At 36.9% G+C, this 20,313-nt stretch overlaps 1 protein-coding gene across 1 annotated transcript; it reads left to right on the top strand.

Annotated features, from left to right (window-relative positions):
* Positions 1–970: 970 nt before the first annotated feature.
* On the top strand, positions 971–7,123 carry LOC150076750 (uncharacterized). The gene is made up of 4 exons (XM_090386916.1): positions 971–1,051; positions 1,152–4,168; positions 5,189–5,604; positions 6,692–7,123. Exons 2-4 carry the CDS (start codon positions 1,152–1,154, stop codon positions 7,012–7,014), a joined length of 3,756 nt encoding a protein of 1,251 aa, XP_090243042.1. The 5' UTR covers positions 971–1,051; the 3' UTR covers positions 7,015–7,123.
* Positions 7,124–20,313: the final 13,190 nt, after the last annotated feature.

Genomic DNA, 20,313 nt, shown 5'->3' with positions numbered 1-20,313 from the left:
CTGCAATTCCCCCTACACCACTTTGGGTCATTGTCTTCTTGTAATATAAAATTTCTTCTCGAAGTCCACAGGATATTGCGTTATGTTCAAGAATGTTTTTATACCCTTCAAAATTCCTTCAATTCTGACGATGTCATCTACTCCTGGAAAACAGACGCAGCCCCAGATCATGATGGAACCATCACCGCACTTCAACGTAGGCAGTAAACAATATGGCGCCATTTTTCCTTCAGTTGATCATCTTACATAAACTCTACACTTGGATCCAAAAATTTCAAATTAGGATTCATTCGTCCACAGTACGTTTTTCCACTCATCGATTGCCCAATGTTGATGGCCCTTAGCCCATGCCAACAAAGTTTCATAAGGGTTTTTGGACCTCTACACCACCAGGAGGTCCTGCTTGTTTAAGACGAAGTTTTACAGTGGATGTAGACTGGGAAGATTCTCTGTTCCTATTGAGCTCAGCTCGGATTTCAGTTGTATTAAGTCGCCAGTCATGTTATGGTCTTATTTTGTTACACGTGAATTGTCCTTATCGTAGTTTATCCTTTAAGCTGCCAGTATCCTTGAATCTTTGAATGGTAGTTTTTACTTTTTCCCAATACTTCTCATGGAATAGCTTTCTTCGACACTCAGCTCCTTATTTCTTGCCATCTTTATCAAGGAAAGCTCAAGCCTTACACCCAATGCTCTAGAATCATCTACAATCTTCTAAATTCTTCCACTTTTTGCAATATTCTAGAATAGTCTACAACATTCAGGAATCTTCTACAATGTTCTGCCACGTTGAGGAGTCTTCTGGAATATCCAAGGATATTCCAGAAGACTCCTCAATATAATAAAATCTTTGAAAATTAAGAAAAATTAAATGCGAAACAATAGACAATAATTCATTAATATATTTTGTTTTCCAGTCACTTCCTGAAAGAAGAAAGTTATGATATGCAAATAACAAAGATGGCGCCTTGGCCTGTCCCATTGGATCGTCACTTCTTGGGTTGATTGAATGCCTGAGTATGAAGTGAAGAAACGTTTATCATGCTAAACGGTAGGTGGCGTTTAAAAATAAAATTCGTACATTTTAATAAAATAATCCTCATTTAAATTAATAAAACTGAAATGTTGTAATTTTCTTTTTGTCTTTACAGATGACGTCTGTATTATCCACCTTAGCTGTCATCATGGCTATTACAAGGTTTGAGAGCATTCTTTCGAGGGCAGATCCCTGCCCTTTCAACTCCCTGTGTACCTGCATCGCTGCCCAACGTGATATCAGCTGCACTAGCGTTCCCTTCGTGACCTTACCAAGTCTGCCAATGGACGATGTGTATCAGGTGACCATAGTGAGGTCAGGATTGCAAATACTTCAGAACGACTCGCTGGAGGGCACTTTCGTCTCCTCATTACGTCTTATGCACAATAGTCTACTAGAAGTAATGCCCCAAGCATTCAGAGGGACAGAACACCTTTTAGCGTCTATAGACTTTAGTTACAATTCCCTTCGCGAGGTGCCGTTCGCTGCGCTGAAGAGGCTGGAACACCTTCAATGGCTAAATGTACATTCGAACGAGTTGGAAGAGATTTCTTCGAGGCATTGGTCCCGTCTTAGTGCCAAGTCTTCGCTACGAAGCGTATTCCTAGGAGGAAACCACATATCACGCATTCATGATGGTGCCTTCATCCATTTGGACAATTTGACTACACTGGATCTTAATGGAAATATCATTCTCGACTTGGAAGGAAGACCTTTTCCTCCTTCGTTGATCACTCTCAGTCTATCTCACAACCTGCTGGAAAAGGTGCCTTTCTTTGCCCTGTATAACCTAAAAAGGATTAGAAGGATTCAACTCTCTGGGAACCTCATCAAGGAGTTTCCAAAGAGATTTCCTTTTCCAGTGACCCATTTAGAAAAACTTGATCTCAGTCATAACTTAATGTCTACGCTACCTGTGAGTCTCCTAAATTCAACCCTATTTGTGAGAGATCTCCATTTGGAATTCAACTTTTTGAGAACATTGCCAGCAAGAGCTTTCCAGTACATGCAATTAGAGAGGTTGTCACTAGCCAACAACAGACTTTCTTCTATCACATCAGGTGCTTTCATAGGACTTCAGACGTGTCTACTGGCCATGGATCTTAGCTTCAACCTCTTTGAGATGTTCCCATTGGCTCTAAAGGAGCTGATAGCTTTGAGTCAGTTGTATCTTCGAGGGAATTTGATCGTCCAACTTGAACCATATGATCTATACAGTTTCCGGGAGTCTTTAGAGATTCTTGATCTCTCGTTGAATTGGTTTGTGAGCATTCCACATTCGGCCCTTCGACCTCTACGCAAATTATCCAGACTAAGTCTGCAGGATAACCACATCACGCAGGTGTCAAAAGCAGATTTCGAAGGATGGGGATATTCCTTATCCACACTTAGTTTGGCTAACAATAAACTGGCTTGTCTAGGGAGTGACACCTTTGAACACTCTCCAAGGTTACGCGAACTTCGCCTGTCTTTCAATCACATTGCCTTTGTCGACCCTCATGTGTTCTCCCCTGTTAAAAATTCTCTGGAGGTACTGGAAATGAGTTCCTCTTTTTCTGGCAGTCCTCATCCTCCAGATAGCTTTGTGGGCACCCTAAGGAGGATCGAATGGTTGCAGGTTGACCATAATGCAATCATCAACGTCTCTTCACCCTTCCTTCTGGACCTACCAGGGCTGTTGCACTGTGACTTAGAAGGAAACAGGCTGAGAACTATTCTACCAGGAGTATTCAACAACTCTGTTCATTCACGACTCAGGAATCTTTATCTAGCTAACAACGAGCTTGAAGAAGTGGAGACTGGAGCTTTCAGTCAGCTACCCCACGTGACCAATGTAGTACTTACAGGAAACAAACTCAAAGTGATTAGAAGCGAAGGATTTCGTGGATGTCCTTTTCTTCACACGGTGGCTCTCTCGAATAATCATCTCCAGCTAATAGAGCCAATGGCTTTCTACAATCTCAGTCGATTAACGAATGTTTTTCTGCAGGACAATCTTCTTTCTGAATTCTTTTTAGACTCTTTGCTTTTTGCCGGAAATGAAGACAGTCCCCTTTATCTAAATCTCTCAAATAATCAGATAGTTAATCTGTTTATCGCTGGTAACGAAACCATGGACGATATTTCCCTCAAAGTGAGAACCCTTGATCTTAGCCATAACCTAATAAGCGATATTCCTTTTGGCTTCCTGGATTGCATAGGTGATCATCTTCACTACCTGTTTTTATCTCATAACAACATTAGCTACCTCTCTCCTAGCATCCTAACGGAGGCTCCTTATTTGCAAGTGCTACACTTGGATAACAACTATATCTCAGACATCCCTCTCGAGGTCTTCCAGGAGTGTCCCTCTCTGCAAATCGTGGCTCTGGATCACAATAACCTTACGGTTGTTCCTGATGAAGTATTCCGCGGATTGGAAAGACTCAGAATCATGGACTTGAGCCACAACAAAATCACCTCCCTTCCAGATCACGTGTTTGTAGGGACTAAACTTGAAAGAATCAACCTCTCATTCAATAATATAATCCGTCCTCCATTCCCGCAGTTTCTACCTGTCAAAGACACTCTACGATACCTTGATCTCTCATCAAATTCCATCGAAGAGCTGCCCAATAACGAACTGGGTCATTTGGCGAACTTGCAAGCCTTAAATCTGTCTTCCAACCGAATATCTTATCTCAATGATGATACTTTTCATGGACTATTCCAGCTACTCAGCTTGGATATATCCCATAATTCTCTGTGGAGGATAGATGAATCACTCTTTCGGCCGATGATCTCACTCCAGACATTATCCATGGAGAATTCGACTCTTTCTGGACTTCCCACACTACACTTACCCAAACTGCGAAGTTTACGACTATCTAGAAACTCTCTTCATAACATTTCAGAGCAAGCATTCGTCCATTTAAACTACCTGCGCCACCTGGACTTATCAAACAACATTCTCCAAGAAGTACCAAAACATCTATGGTCCTACATGCCCGGATTGCTCAGCTTACACTTATCTCATAATCCCATCGAAGTCTTAGGTCTAACTAGTTTCTCTGGACTGCTGAAATTAAGGGAACTGGATATCAGGGGTTTGGATCTACGTCAGCTCGATTCCCGGACACTGTACAGCCTGAGGTGTGAGGCAAGATAACCCTCCCTGTAAAAGTTATTTGATAAAGCTAAGTGATGTTAAGATGCCAACCGATCGATATTTCTCTCAATATCTTTTGGTATTATTACTTAAACATAACTTTTTACAATGCAGTGTATATAATCCACCGATTATTAAGTACCCTTTACAAAAGTAAAGGGTGGTTCTTTGAAATACTTGAATTCGACGCTATCTCTTCAGATCTTTTTTTGATCAATAGATGTTCCTTTGCAACGGTATGCAAAAGAGGGGGGTGTTGTGGGGGGACGCCCGACAACCTCAGTGCAGCGAGTAAATCAATTTTTACTCGGTGCACTGAACGTGTCTCAAGTTTCACAAGCGCCGTGCCTAATGACTCATTAGACCAATAATTAAAACAGGATCACAGACAGATTAGACGACTTTTTTTAGGGTATGCGTTCAGAGCAAGTTGGCACCCCCCGTAGGGAGCAGATTATTAAGTGCATTACAGGGTCGATTAGTAGTACTTGGGAGGCACTGTTGGAGATCATTCATTTTAATTTACACGGACATTAAGTGTTGTAAATAAAATCCACTTTGTAAGATTATTCCCTCCACTTTAAACACCAAGAAAATTTTGTTCCTCAGAAGAGGAACACGCTCCACACCTTTTTTTTTTTATTTTGGCTGACTGGAAAAAAAATCTCCGACGCTAATGGCCCTTCATTTTGGATAATTTAAATGAGGTGCGCAGGAACCACGTCAAATCGAATTAGCGAAAAGTATAATGGGGGGAGTCTCAAATTAATGTTTACAAGGAACAGGAGATGTAAGTTAATAAAGATATAAGGTCGTTTTGTAGATGGTATTACCCTCTGCATACTTTCTGTAAAATGCTCATTAAAATCGGCCATTTTTAGAAATAAAATTACTAACAGCTGGATGCCCAATTTCACAATGCTCTAAAAATACATCCCCTTATGTTAAGGGGACATTTTTAATAGTGTTGTCACCCTCTAATGAAATATTTCCCTCCTCTGTAGGTTCCTCACCACCTTTAAAACAGGGACGTATTCTGGAGTCCGAGCATTTCGTCTTCACGATCTGTTATCTCGAGCAAGGGCCCTTCGCAAAGTTGTGGTAGACGTAGAGGAGCCCATACTTTCCCATCAGCTGCAGTGGGCCTTCGGAACCAAGCTGCGGGATCTTATGGTCACAGGTAGTAATCTCCGCAAGGTACTCCCGGACGCCTTCCTGGGACTTCACACCCATGAGCTGACCCTTAGGATTACAGATACTTCGGTCGAACAACTTCCTAGAGGACTTCTTCGCTACCTTGCAGATGTCCGTTACTTGACCTTGGATTTGAGGGGAAATAAGTTAACAACCCTCAACCCTGAAGTGTTGGCAGTGGTCAGTGGAGATTATGTGGATGGATACGGGACTCAGCACATCACTGGTATGCAGTATTCTGCGCAATCCGTACACACATGCAAAGCAATGTTTAATAACCCTATTTCTCTTAAGAGAAATTAAGAGACTAGACTAGCTATATATGGTTCTGTTAGATATTATTCGTTTTATTGTTCTTGAAAATGGTAATAGGGGATATCTGGTGTGCTTATTCCAATTACTATACAGTTGGTTTTGCATTAGCAACATCCCCTTGTGTAGGTATGGACAGATCTGCGATGCTGGTGAAGGCTCAAAGTCAGGAGTGGCTGATATAAGATTGCTGACTTGGCGATCAGTTTTTGAGTGCGAAGGAAAAACAGTTCGGCGTCGAGATCATTCCCGATTCGAATGTGCAATGATTGTGGGGAAAAGATTAGGGGAAATGCTGGTGCCATATCTGGACAACAGCCAACATAGCTAACTGCTGAATTCTAAGACATCATTAGTCTAGAAAAAGGTGGGCCCACGAGGTATCAGGTAGATGTTTCTAATGCAAAGCCAAGTCACTATTTTATATAAATATTTAGCTGTTTATTTAAAAAATAATTTATATTTCGAAAAATATTAATATAAATTGGAATTTAAAAAAAATAAAACTGATCAATTTTTAAACTCTGTGGCATAATAAATAATCTGCAGTCTGTGTAATTAAGAAGAAATTAATTAATTTTTTTCTCCTTTAAATAGTTCACACTGGTTTATAAAGAAAAAAATTCCATCTTCCTCCAATAGGTGGAGCAGTGATAATGCAGAAAAATCCATGGAATAAATTCTAAAGACTGGAAAAATTCATAAAACAGAAATTAATACTTTTTTTTTACCATATAGGTGATGTGATATGCTTCAAAAATTAAAATTACATTAACTTAGTTAAGATATCTTTCTCCTGTAGATGGCGTAATGATGGAACTCGCGAAAACAAGTTTAAAAGAAAATATTAGTTCTTATTTTATCCAATAGGTGGAACCTTCTAAAAAATATACTGAATTAATTTTTAAAAAAGGAAAAATTAGATCCATTTTTTCCCTTTTGGAGATATTAAATCTGAAATTAAGTGCTGAAAATTAATTTATTGTCATTTTGTCCTATAGGTGGAGTCATGCTTGACAACAACCCATGGGTCTGTAGCTGTGAAATCCTGTGGTTAGGCCAATGGCTAAGACGCTGGCTGAGAGAAACATTCAGGGTGCATTTGATGAACGTTGACACAGCTTTGCATGTGAAGACCGTAGTTCGAAGGAGTGAATGTATATTTGCTGAAACTGGTAGTCGAGTTCCTCTAATTGACTTAAAAGTGACCCATTTGGGTTGTGACAACAGTCCCAGTAGTGCCCATCAAACGATTAGTCATCCTCACCATTTAGCGAAAGTTCTGTCGGTCATAACAGTGATGATGTCTTTGGTGACGTCATAATTGATACTGTACAGTAGTTATTTGAGAAAAGGTGCCAATCCAGCAATTTAAATGACAGACTCAGTTTCAATAATATCAAAATGATGAAAAATCCCACTCAATGTGAAATATGTCCCATACAAAGTTTATTTTTGCATTTTTGTATACGATTAAAGATTATTTCGACATTAAGCTGTTTCTGTTTCATTTCTTACTTCTGTAAAGATTGATCTATCTGCTAAAGGTGTGCAATCTTAAATATCCTGAATAGTTTTTGATTATTTAAATAATAATCACATATAAAAACATGATATCCTATTAATCTATAGTGCTGCCATCTCTTGACCTTTATTAATCTATAGTGCTGCCATCTCTTGACCTTTTTTGTCAATTGTGATCCATTTGAGTTGTTAGTGGAGCACCTTATATATATATACTATATTTTATTTTATATTAATATCATTAAACTGCACAATTCTTCTTTAATATTTAACCTTTACTAAATATTTAAATTTTTAAGAATATTCTTTAAATAATAAATATCTTTGAAAATTATATAATATTACTTACTCTAGTTGTTCATAGATGGCAGCAGTATAGAATGAAAGCATATGTTTTTATATTTCTTCATATTTCTGCATTAATAATTAAATAATATAATAATTAATAATTTATTCTTTGTAGTTCTGTTTAATAATTAACCTTTAGTGAATAGTTCATTTTTTAAGAAGATTATTCTTTAAATAATAAATTATATGAAATTGCTTACTCCACTTATTCCTAGATGGCAGCACTATAGAATTACAGCATATTTTTTATATTTCTTAATATTTCCGATTCAATAATTAACCTAATTAATTAAATTAATTAATTTAATAATAATTTATTCTTCATAGTTCTGCTTTAATAATTAACCTTTACTGAATAGTTCATATTTTTAAGAATATCGTTTTTTATAATAATAAAGAACTGAAAACTTATATCAAATTACTTACTCTAGTTGTTCCTAGATGGTAGCACTATGAGCACTATAGAATGATAGCATAAGTTTTTATATTTCTTCATATTTCCGTTTTAATTATTAAATTAATTAATATAATAATTAATCATTTCTTTTTCATATTGCTGCTTTAATAATTAACCTTTGTTAAATAGTCTTTTTTGAAGAATATCATTCTTTAAATAATAAATATCTTTGAAAATTCTATAAAATTATTTACTGTAGTTGTTTCTAGATGGCAGCACTATAGAACTATAACATATGTTTTTATATTTCTTCATATTTCTCCTTCAAAAATTAACCTAACTAACTAAATTAATTAAATTAATATTTAATAATTTTTTTTCATATTTTTGCATTAAAATTAACCTAATTAATTAACTTAATTAATATAACAAGTAATTGTTTATTCTTCATTGTTTTGCTTTAATAATTAATCCTTACTGAATAATTCATTTTTAAGAATATAATTCTTTAAATAATAAATATCTTTGAAAATTATATAAAATTACTTACTCTAGTTGTTTCTAGATGGCAGCACTACAGAATTATAGTATGTTTTATATTTCTACATACTTTCACTTCAATAATTAATCTAATTAACTTAATAATTTATTAATTTTAAAATTAATGATTTATTCTTCATCGTTCTGCTTTAATAATCAATCTTTATTGAATAGTTCATTTTTGAAGAATATCATTCTTTAAATAATAAATATATTTGAAAATTATATCAAAACTCTCTATGCTTACTGTAGTTGCTTCTAGATGGCGCCACGTTATAAGGAAATGTTGGGATAAACATTGCTATTCCTGTAAGCCAGTGTTTCCCCGAAGTTGTGAAATATTTTGGGGGAAAACCTTGACTTATATAAGAAGAAATATAATATATCAGAGTGAGCAAAGACTTAAGTGATCTACACAACAATTCCTTTTAAAATATCAAAAATTCTCTGTGAAGTTCTATTTTTTTGTGGTTTAATTTTTAAAAACCAAAACAGTCACACCAAATAATGAGACATACTAACGATTAATTAGTTTATTAATTATTTGACACAGAAATATCCAAATTAATTAACAGTGTAACGATAATATATATAAATAAGTAAATAAATTAGTAGAAATGCAGTTTTATTATTTCTATGTTTTAAATCGATATTTAACAAATAATTATTTAAAATATCATAAAATGGCAAAGTTTGTGGTACTGAAAATAGATGGCAACACCAATACCCTTATTGTTATTATTCATAATAAAACAAAGAATCTTAAAATTCGAATGGTGTTTATTTAATTATTTTAGTTTTAATTAATTAATTACTTTAATTGTTTTTGTTAGTTAATTTTTTATAATAATCCTTAGTTTTGAATGTTACAAAATAGAAATTACATCTATACACTTTAAAGGTTTTGAATATGGGTTAATAATAAAGGTTTCAATAAAAATAAATAAAATAAAATAAATATAAATAAATAAAATAAAATAAAATAAAATAAATATAAAAATAAAATAAAATAAATATGAATAAATAATATAAATAAATAAAATAAAATAAAATAAATATAAAAATAAAATAAAATATATATGAATAAATAATATAAATAAATAAAATAAAATAAATATAAATAAATAAAATAAAATAAAATAAATATAAAAAATAAAATAAAATAAATATAAATTGCTTAATTAATTAAATAAATAAATAAAAATAAGTAAAAGGTTTGAAGGTTTTGAATATTTTTGATTGCGGGTTAATACATAGTTTCAACGTATTTCACAGTGATATCAGTTTTAATAAACAACTTTCATAGTTTAAATATCAGAGAAAAATTGGAATTCATCAACATTTAGGAACGTTTTTTGGGAATTCGGTTGTTTTAGTCTGAAACATGGTTTTGATGGTTTGATATTTTTAATTCTTTTAATTTGACACGTATTAATGAACCCATAATGAGAAAAATTCTCAATTATTTATCCGAAGGCTATTCAGTACTAAAAGTTTGAGTTTTTATACAGAAATAAACGAGTGAAGCATATTCGAATATTTAAATACTTTTCGGAATAGTTCCTCCAATTTTAGTTACCATGGAGCTCGCTGAAAATCGATTTTAAAAATTAAAATTAATTGAAAATTATTTAAATCTACTGCATCACAAAATGTTGAATAAATTGCCACTGCTGTTCATTTAACACCAGGAACTCTTAATAGGATCGACAGAGAGAAGTAAGAAGTATTTTTATATTCAATAATACCAAAATTTGAAAACTTGAAAATTGTTGAAAATAATACAAAATTTGAAAACTTGAAAATTGTTGAAAATTTTGAAAATAATACCAAAATTTGAAAACATGAAAATTGTTGAAAATTTTGAAAATAATACCAAATTTTGAAATTGAAAGATTTGAAAATGTCATTGTATTAGACGACAAAGATTGCATAAAATTTTAACCAGTTAAAACGCTTGTTTTTGGATGAAAAACGCTCACAACAGTCACTGGATCCAACTTGAACAACTACAGGTGATCCACTTCGGCGATCTTCGCCAGGTTGGCTGAACGCATGTTCTGAGGGTGCAGTGCACAGTATCGCGTAACATTGCAATGATGTGTATTAATTCTAGCAATGTAACTGAAGGTACGAAATCAGAACTGTATAGGGATACTGTAAAATGTTTCAACTGGTCTAGTCCAGTAAGGGCAATGGTCCCCAAGAGCCTGAATACATTGGAACAATTACAGTCAATCAGATATTATCGTTATAATCCCCCTTAGAAAAAATTTGGATGTAACCTCGACTATTGGGTTGTGTATTCTACCACAAATGTGACTTCCATTGTCGAGCAGTTGGAGTGCTTTCTTCTTATGACATTTCTCAACGCCTGTAGAGTTAGACAATATTTGCAGACATAATGGCTTCATTACATACACAACCATAATATATCTGTGAGTATCTGACTACGAGTACATCGCTCAGTCCATTGAAAGGAAGTGAATCAGACCACTTTGATCTAATTAGTCACATAACATTCTATAATTGTTCAGTCATATTTCTATGTCACATCTGCACTACATTGCAGAAATAAACGGATATCTGCGTGTTTCATCACTTGTCGGTCCACATATCAGCCGACGTGATGAAATGTGTATTTATAACCGGTTATTTTTGCAATATAGTGTAGTTTTAAATTAGAGCACTCGAGACCTTACTTTCCAAATGGTCATGGTATGTTTACAAATTAGTAACTCCAACAAATAAACAAGATCCTAAATTTAAATAAGATTAGGCCACGTTACTTCAGAAGAGTAGATAAAATTTAACTATAGGTAAGCCATTGAGTAATACGTCTATTAATATTCTTCTTCTTCTGAAATTTCTTAAATATGATTCAACTCAAGAGCTGATATATACTCCCAACCTATTTACAGTTTAAGAACAGAAAGAAAAAGATGGTAAATTATGCTTATTAAACGAACCTAATCAATAAATCATCAGGACAAACAGAACAAAACAATCATTCACCTCTGCTTGACATAATCATTCCTGGAATCGCGCACCACCTTGGATTATGCAAAATCATCAGTATTGCTGTTTCATAACACAAATTTGTCATTTTTTTTTTTAAATGAAAATCCCCGAACCGAAAGGTATTAAAACTTATAGAATTTAGAAACCGAGCATGTGATGAAGGTTGAGAAGATGGAAGATACTTGATGACACTTGAATTTCTGTAGATTGTAATTTTCTGGATATACGTATGAAGGAAGTTTGTTGCAGAAAAACGAAGTCGAAAGGGTAAATGAGGAAGAAGAAAAGTTGGCTCTGTGAGTTTTAAGTTGGGCAGTGAGAGGATTCTCATCGGTTGCAGCACGTGCTCGGACAGGTTTGGAACACAGAGGAGGAGGAGGAGGAACTACAGAAGCCAATTCGCAACAATAATGCCTATATCTATAGAAAAGGAATGCAGCAGAAACAGAACATCTATGAAACAGAGAGTGGAGAGACTTTGTTAAAGACGAGTCATTAATTAACCTAACTGTCCTCCTTTGAATGGAATCTAGAAGCCTGAGAGAGGATTTCGGGGTACCACCCCAGATGTGGGAAGAATGTTCCATGATAGGGCGGATTTGCGATTTGTACAGAGTGAAGAGCTGTTTGGATGAAAAGCAACTCCGAGAGCGGAAGAGAAAACCAAGCTTTTAGATGCAGAGGAAGAAATGTTTTGGATGTGCTTTTTCCAAGAGAGGTTAAAAGTCACGATAATCCCTAATAGAGACATGGGATGTTGTCTAGATATCTGAGTTTTGTCGAAGCATAGGAGCAGAAGAAGGATTGAAATTAACCAGGTTATCTTTGCCCCATTGGAGAATTACCAGGAGATCAGCATTTAGGGAATTAGTGCTGGATATTCATGAAGTTGAAGCTGTTTGTGGAGGACAAGGTTTCTAGACGGTGGAATGCAATGTGCTATCATCAGCATAATTATAGGTAGAATTTGCTGTCAGTGGAAGGAGGTAATCAATATACAAGGGAGAAAGAGTGGGAGAAAGAACTAAACCTTGGGGAACACTAGCATTAATGAAAAAATTAGAAGATAAAGATCCATCCACTACAGTCACTCGAACCGTTAAAGAAAAAACTCAATAGCCAATTGCAAAAAAACAGGCACTCCATAAGATGGAAAGCTTATTTAGAAGACCTTTATTCCATACACGATCAAAAGTCTTAAAAATTCCAAGAGCAATTGCTTGAACTTCATCAAACGTTTCCAATAATTTGGAAAGAGTAGAGATAAGTACAAACTGTTTTCTGGACGAAGAAACCCCAGTTTCTGGGGGGGAAACCTAAGTACAATCGGACAATAATTGGAAGGGAAGGATTTCTCCCTTTTAAGGAACTGGCCGGTCATGGGCAAATTGGCCAAAGAGAAGGAAAAATGCCATTGAAATAAAAGCTTGTAACAATGCGACAGAACAGGAGTAAGCACTGGTATCAGAACGCTTAAACCAGTAATCCAAACAAGTAAATGAAACACAGAAATGGCACCGTTCATCCCATTTCGCATTCCTGTAATGCATGGCCATTAGAGAGAAACTCCATTGGAGAAGAAACCAACACCAGTTTGTGCCCTGAAGTGCTTAGCGATCTATTGATATTGTATTCGAAGATTGCTGGCGAGGAAAAGCTCAACATTGTTCAATGTGTGGTTACGATTGTCTGCTATTCTGGCTGTGTGAGGTCATTAGTAATTGAAAACCTCGGCATCTCAGTTAGCAATAATATCACAAAGAAAAACTACCTCATTGTCAGGACAGTTAAACTTGAGAACGTCCAGTTTAAAAGAAAGTTACAATCAAAATAAAAATCCACTTTGACACTCCCAGTAATTCTCGGACTTACAAAATAGAACCGGCGTATACAGTGTCCAGAAGAATACTTCTAAGCAAATCCGTTACATAGCCGATAAAAGTCATAATTTTCTCAATAACAGTTCAGTCAATACAAGTTCAGTAAATTTTTAATCACAACTCGTATAAACTGTGCTGCCACTTTATTAGGTACATCTACCTATAGCGAGTTGAGCCTCCTTTAGCCTTAAAAACAGCCTGAATTCGTCTAGGCATGGATTGAACAAGATGCTGAAAACGTTGGCAGGAATGGAGTACCATGCAGACATGAGTGTGTCACGCAGTTACTTGAGATTCAACGAAGGTGTAGGCCTGCAGCGAACAGCCCTTTCCAGCTCATCCTAAAGATGTTCAATATTATTGAGATCCGTGAACTGAGCGGGCAACTGCAGCAAAGAAAAGTCATTGTTATGTTCCTGGAACCGTTCCACGTTGATTTAGGCTTTGTGCACCGGCGCATTATCTTGCTGGAAGAAACCATCTGACTGAGGATAAACTGTTAACATGAACGGATTCTTCATGCATTAAGAATCTGCAGATGATACAAAGATTGGCAGGGTTGTTAATGCCATTAATGGCAGTGGGCTTCTGCAACAGGATCTGGAAAAGTTCGGCAGATGAGCTGAGAAGTGCCAACTGAAGTTTAAACTTGAAAAATGCAAAGTACTCCATATGGGTAGAAATAACCCCAGAGAAACGTACCAACTGTGTGGTACTACACTTAGGGAAGTGGAAAGTGAAAAATATCTGAGTATAATTGTGCAGTTAGATATGAACTGTGCAGAAAGCTGCCAGAGTAGGTCATGGGACATTGTCAATGATATACAGGAATTTAGAAGGAGGTGATTATCTCTTTGTATAAAGTAATGGTCAGGCCACAGCTTGAGTACTTCAGACAGTTTTTAAATTCTGTATGGGATCAACTGACCATGTTACCAACAATAAATCCTAAGTGGGAAGCATTCAAGGAATTAATCGTGGATGCTACTAAAAGTTTCATACCTATTAAAAAATATTGTTCAAGGTTTAGGCCTAAATGGTTATCAAATGAACTAATGAGACTCGTGACAGAGAAGAAACACGCATGGGATGCATATAATTTATCAAGAGATTCAAAAGCCTATGGCAGATATAAGCTAGTCTGTAATCAGGTCACAAAGGAGGTTAGGCAGGCGAAGGCAGATTACGAGAAATCCTTGGCAAAAGATGCTAAGAAAAACAGCAAGGATTTCTTTACTTATATAAACTCTAAAAGGAAGGGGATGAATCAGCTTGGTCCACTTGACATCGATGGTTCGACTGTTGATGATCCTGCTCCGGTAGCTAACAAACTGAATGAATATATTGCATCGACATTCACACATGAGGAGTTATTCAGCGAGGGGAATGCCAGAGGTGTATTTAACTCTGGCAGTGAGCTGAATGATTTTGTAATAACTGAGAGCAAAGTGGAGAAGAAATTGTTGAAGTTAAACATAAGAAACGCACCTGGGGAGGATGGGTCTATCCAGTTATATTAAAGGAGGCGACAAAGCAACTAAGCAAACCCTTAGCCATAATTATGAGAGCATCCTTGGACTCAGGGGAGGTTCCCACGGACTGGAGATGTGCAAATGTATCCCCAATTCACAAAGGAGGATCAAAGGGTGACACAAGTAATTACAGACCAGTTAGTTTAACTTCTGTTCCGGGTAAAATAATGGAGTCATTTGTTAAAGATGCATTGCAGGATCATCTAGACTGCAGCAATAATTCAGACACAGCATGGGTTTGTTAAGGGAAAGTCTTGTCTGACAAATTTGATAGGATATTATGATGTGGTTACAAAGGAACAGGATGCGAAAAATAATTTTGATATCATATACTTGGATTTCAGGAAAGCTTTTGACACTGTTGCGCATGGAAGACTACTGTACAAATTGGAGCAGAATGGTATTAAGGGTAAGTTGCTACAATGGATAAAGGAATGGTTGTGTGGGAGACGACAGAGGGTGGTAATCAATGGGTGCTGCTCTTCTTGGACTAATGTCATTAGTGGACTCCCACAGGGTTCGGTGTTGGGTCCACTGTTGGTTTGTATATTTATCAAATGATATTGATGAAGGTATATCAGGATTGATGTTGAAGTTTGCAGATGATACAAAGGTTGGCAGGATTGTTAATGACAGTAATGGCAGTGTGCTACTGCAACAGGATCTAGAAAATTTGGGCAGATGGGCTAAGGAAGTGGCAACTGAAATTTAACCTTGACAAATGCAAAGTACTGCATATGGGTAGAAGTAACCCCAGAGAAACGTACCAACTCGGTCGGTACGTTCTACCAAAGGTGGTAGAAAATGAAAAAGACCTGGGAGTAATTGTGCAGTCAGATATGAAGTTTTCTGAGCAATGCAGACAGGCTGCCAGGGCAGGTCATGGGGTTTTGTCAATGATATATAGGAATTTTGCTAGCAGGGAAAAGGAGGTGATTGTCCCTCTGTATAAGGCAATGGTCAGGCCACGCCTTCAGTACTGCGTGCAGGTCTGGAGGCCTCATTTTAGGAAGGATGTAGATTTGCTTGAGCGTGTACAGAGAAGGGCAACAAGATTGGTGAGGGGAATGAAGGGATTAAGCCTCTTACCAAGAGGCTGAAGTTCCAAATTGCAGTGGCTGGAGACTAGGCACCTGAAATGTGATCTGATTGAGGTGTATAATGCTTTGAATGGGTTGAGCATGCTGAATTCTGATGGGATCCTTCCACTTGTTCAGATTACGAACCTAAGGGGGCATAAATTCAAATTGAGGAAAGACAGCTGTAGAATAGATGTGCGGAAATTTGCCTTTAGCCAGCGGGTGGTTAATTGCTGGAACAAACTCCATCTGTCGTTGTGGAAATTGACAGCTTGAATAAATTCAAGAAGGATCTGGACAAAAGTTTCCTTTTGTCCAGATCCAACCATACATAAAAGGCTAGTTAAGTTTCTAACTTAACTAGCCTTTTATGTATGGTTGATAATTTAAATGTTTTTGATTAGTAATGGTATAATTTACAGGATATACACGAATAAATTAGCTTAGTAAGAAAGTATAGTGCTGCCAAAAGATATTTAAGATATTTAAAAGCTCGCTGGAATTTTGTCATCATTAAATGGGTGCAAATCCATCAAACACCGAAATCAACCAATCGGGCCAATTGAAGCAAAGGAAGTTCGTGACATCACTGTAGACGAATCGAGTGATCAGGGCGCGTGACCGTTTCATTGTTAAAACGTACCGAGAGGGCAGCCACGATTGCGCATTGCCATCCATCTCAATTTAAGTCCCGACTGACACACTTGTGACCGGACGGCGAATGTCTACGTGCGTCTGACACCGAGCGTCTAACCCTATCCTGCCTAAATGCGAAGAATATTTTCAACCTCCGACAGGATGTTGTTGGAAAAGTGTGAGATTATCCTGTTCCAGGCCGGAAAACATCATTAAACTCAATAACTGCACTCCAATGAATAGAACTTAGTGAAATAGTTATGGAGATTTATTTATTTGATGAATGAGCATTTTTAATATTCTATTGCGCATGAGCCAGTTTAATACGTTTTTAACGACCCTCGTTTCAAAGAAATCTCTTATTTCCTTTTCAAAAAAAATGAACACTTCGGTGATTTGAATGGGAAATGAATCGAAAGTGAATACGTTAAGCCTAACGTGGCGGACGTTGGAAACAACCGTGAAATTTTTCTGCTATCTTCAAACTTCCTTTTAATCTTTTCTCTTTTTTTATACATTCTATTTTGTTGCGCGATCTAACGAGGAAACCACTACTGGAATCCACCCTGTTTCGCGTCTAATTCGAATAAATTCACCTTTCATTGACCTTCGGTATCTGAATTCGGCCTTCAGATTTCCGCGGATAAACGTTGGACCCTCCTAACTGCTTTCCGGAACATACGAGAGGTAGTGGGGGGAGGGGAAAGGGGTGTGATCAGAGAGGCACTCAGATTCAAAGGAGGATACACGTGCAAAAATACCGGATGTGAAATGATAACGCGGACTTTCAGAGAACAAAACAAAACAGCAAATCCTGAAATCGTTGAAAAGAATAAAAATTCGCGTTTCTACGCCTAAAAACAATTGTACCTGTTACTATGGTTACCACGAGCGTAGCTCGTTCACGCATTTTTTAAACTGAATCATATTAATTAATAGTTGTCGTTAGATGGCAGCAAATGTTCTTAATTAAAAGGAATTTTACATTTGTTGGTTCCCAATGGTTACCATAGGCATAGTTCGACATTAGAAATTGATTCCGTTTTAAATTATATCATTAAATTATTTATTGTCGTTAGATGGCACCAAAAGTCTGAATTACAAAAAATTTTATCTATTGCTATAGTTACCACGAGCATAGCTCGACATTAGAAAATTTACTCGTTTCTAGGAATTGTACATTTGTTGCTATGGTTACCTCGAGCTTGACGTTAGAAACTGACTCGTTTTTAGGAAATGTACATTTGTTGCTATGGTTACCACGCGCATAGCTCGATATTAGAAAACTGACTCGTTTTTAGAAATTCTACATTTGTTGCTATGGTTACTTTGAGCTTTGACATTTTAGAAATTTACTTGTACATTTGTTGCTATGGTTACCACCACTATAGCTCGACATCAGAAATTAACTCGTTTATAGGAAATGTACATGTGTTGCCATGGTTACCAAGCGCATAGCTCGATATTAGAAAATTGACTCGTTTTTAGAAATTCTACACATGTTGCTATGGTTACCAAGAGCACAGCTGGACATTAGAAATTTGCGTGTTTTTTAAATTAAATCATACAAATATTTATTGTCGTTAGATGGCACCACGAGTCATAATTAATGGGAAAGATTTGTTTTTTTTCTCTGTTTACGCGCTCTTTTCAAAGAAATATTTTGACCTATTTTTAAATCGCCAGTTTTGACCTGATTTTATATAAATCTGCGGAAGAGTTCCCGAGTCCAGAGGGGATTTTACGTTTGTGTATTTGACCCACATATAAAGTAGTTATTTTATTGTTTTCGTTTTAATGATGTATACTTACGTGTAATGTCGCCAGAGGTCACTACGTTCGTTGATGAGTTCTGAGGAAGAATCTTTCTCCATTAACGAATTCAAGCCGCTGTTCGATAGATTAATAACACTAATCGTGCGCGTCCTGTTCCCGATTTAAAAACAAAAAAGCCCCCGCAAAGGAAATCTTATTTGGAAGATAACCTCTGTTATGAAACTCGGGGTTTTGTTTTTCGGTCAATATTTGCCGAATAAACAGTGGGGTGATGAAGTAACAACAAAGCCTAATCGCTGTTCTATAACAACAACAGAGCACTTCGTATCTGCGCCCCGTGCGTACACACTACCCGAATATACCGCTATTTGCGGAGCTCTGTTACCATGGATACGAAAGAAGATTGGACGAGATTTGTTTTAATCTTAAAATCCGTAGAGAAAAAGCTGCAAACTGGTTTCAGATAAGGAAGGCAGCTCAAAGAAGGAGAAAGTTGTGGCGCAGAGGGAAGAGTTGAAAAAGGCGAATTCGCTCGGTTTCCATAAAAATGAAATGAAATGAAAACGAATTTATTCGAAATAAAATGGAAAAAAAGGAAGGTGGAATTAAGAGCGTAAAGACAAAAAAAAAAAGAATGAAAATAAATGAACATGAAATAGAGAATAAAAAGTTTTTTTTTTTTTTTTTATGGGAAGCGCAAGAGGAAAAAATGTTTCCCGGCTGGGACAGGGTCAATTAAAATGCGTGCATTATAGCTTTGCAGGGCGTTTGCGATAAACACGCGATCCATAAGCATCATTATTAGCAAAGGGGGGAAATGCGAGGTTATTAACCACCCTAAATGACGAGAGTGTCTGCTATTAGTGGCTGGGAAATGACTCGGATTCGGCCTCACCAGTGCGTTCCTGGCACTCCAAGGAAAGTCGTCCGTAGCCTACTTAAACACACCTTGTAAGAAAGCACGTGACTGGAATGGATTCTTCTCCCCTCCCCCCCGTATCCTCGCGAACTTTAGAGAAAACACTAGCGCATAATCACCCACAACACGCAGTCTGATTTCTTCATTCCCCTTCAGTCTCTCTCCTTTTCACTCTTTCTCTCTCTCTCTCTCTCTCTCTCTCTCTCTCTCTCTCTCTCTCTCTCTCTCTCTCTCTCTCTCTCTTTTGTCTTTTCTAATCTGTATCTCAATTTCCATCATCTCTTTCATTTCTCAATACCTATCTCTCTCTCTTTGTCCCTCTTTTTTTCTCCCTTTCTTCCCTCTTTCTATTAACCCTACTATTTCTCTCTCTGTGTCTTCGCCTGTCTCTTTCTATCTCTGTCGTTTTCTCTTCTTCTTCTTTCTCTCTCTCTCTTTTTGGTTTCTCCTTCCTTCCTCCCTTCTTTCTCTCATTTTCTCTGTCTTTCTGGGTGCGCAGTTTTCCGCTGCGTGTCGCTGGAATAAAGCGTTTGGGTCGATGAGGATGTGAATGAAGAGAGGAGGAAACGAAGGAGCCGAGTAAGGAGCAGGGCGACCTTGTGGTGTCTCCGAAATGCGTCCACCAACCCTCTCGTCACTGCGTCGCTCAATGAAGACCATTCCGTGGATATGACGTCACGATCCCGTGATTGAACGAAAATTAGAAGCACACACGCGAAAGGAGAGTGGCAATGACCCATTTTAATACGAAACACGAACGGCAGGGGGCAAATGAGGTCGTCACCGACAAAAAAGTCGGCATAATGGCACTCACAGTGACGAGAGGAAATGTGGAAATCGCTTTCTTTTCGTCCCAAATTGTCCCACTTCGTCGCCACCAACCTCGTCGCAGAATTCTCCGAAAAGACAATGAAATATCGACTCTCCGTTGTGATTCTCTGCCATTCTTTCCTTCTTTACAGATTCTCTCT

The sequence above is a fragment of the Mastigoproctus giganteus genome, chromosome 12 (genome assembly GCF_048544385.1).
Source record: "Mastigoproctus giganteus isolate SK-2022 chromosome 12, ASM4854438v1, whole genome shotgun sequence".
NCBI lineage: Eukaryota > Metazoa > Arthropoda > Arachnida > Uropygi > Thelyphonidae > Mastigoproctus > Mastigoproctus giganteus.
This window is presented reverse-complemented; position numbering and strand designations above follow the sequence as displayed.

Bases quoted from the DNA above. Each gene is read 5' to 3' on its own strand.
- LOC150076750 (XM_090386916.1), top strand. From the start codon at position 1,152: ATGACGTCTGTATTATCCACCTTAGCTGTCATCATGGCTATTACAAGG. The intron at 4,169-5,188 runs GTGTGAGGCAAG...CCTCCTCTGTAG, and splicing joins CGGACACTGTACAGCCTGAG to GTTCCTCACCACCTTTAAAA. The intron at 5,605-6,691 runs GTATGCAGTATT...TTTGTCCTATAG, and splicing joins CGGGACTCAGCACATCACTG to GTGGAGTCATGCTTGACAAC.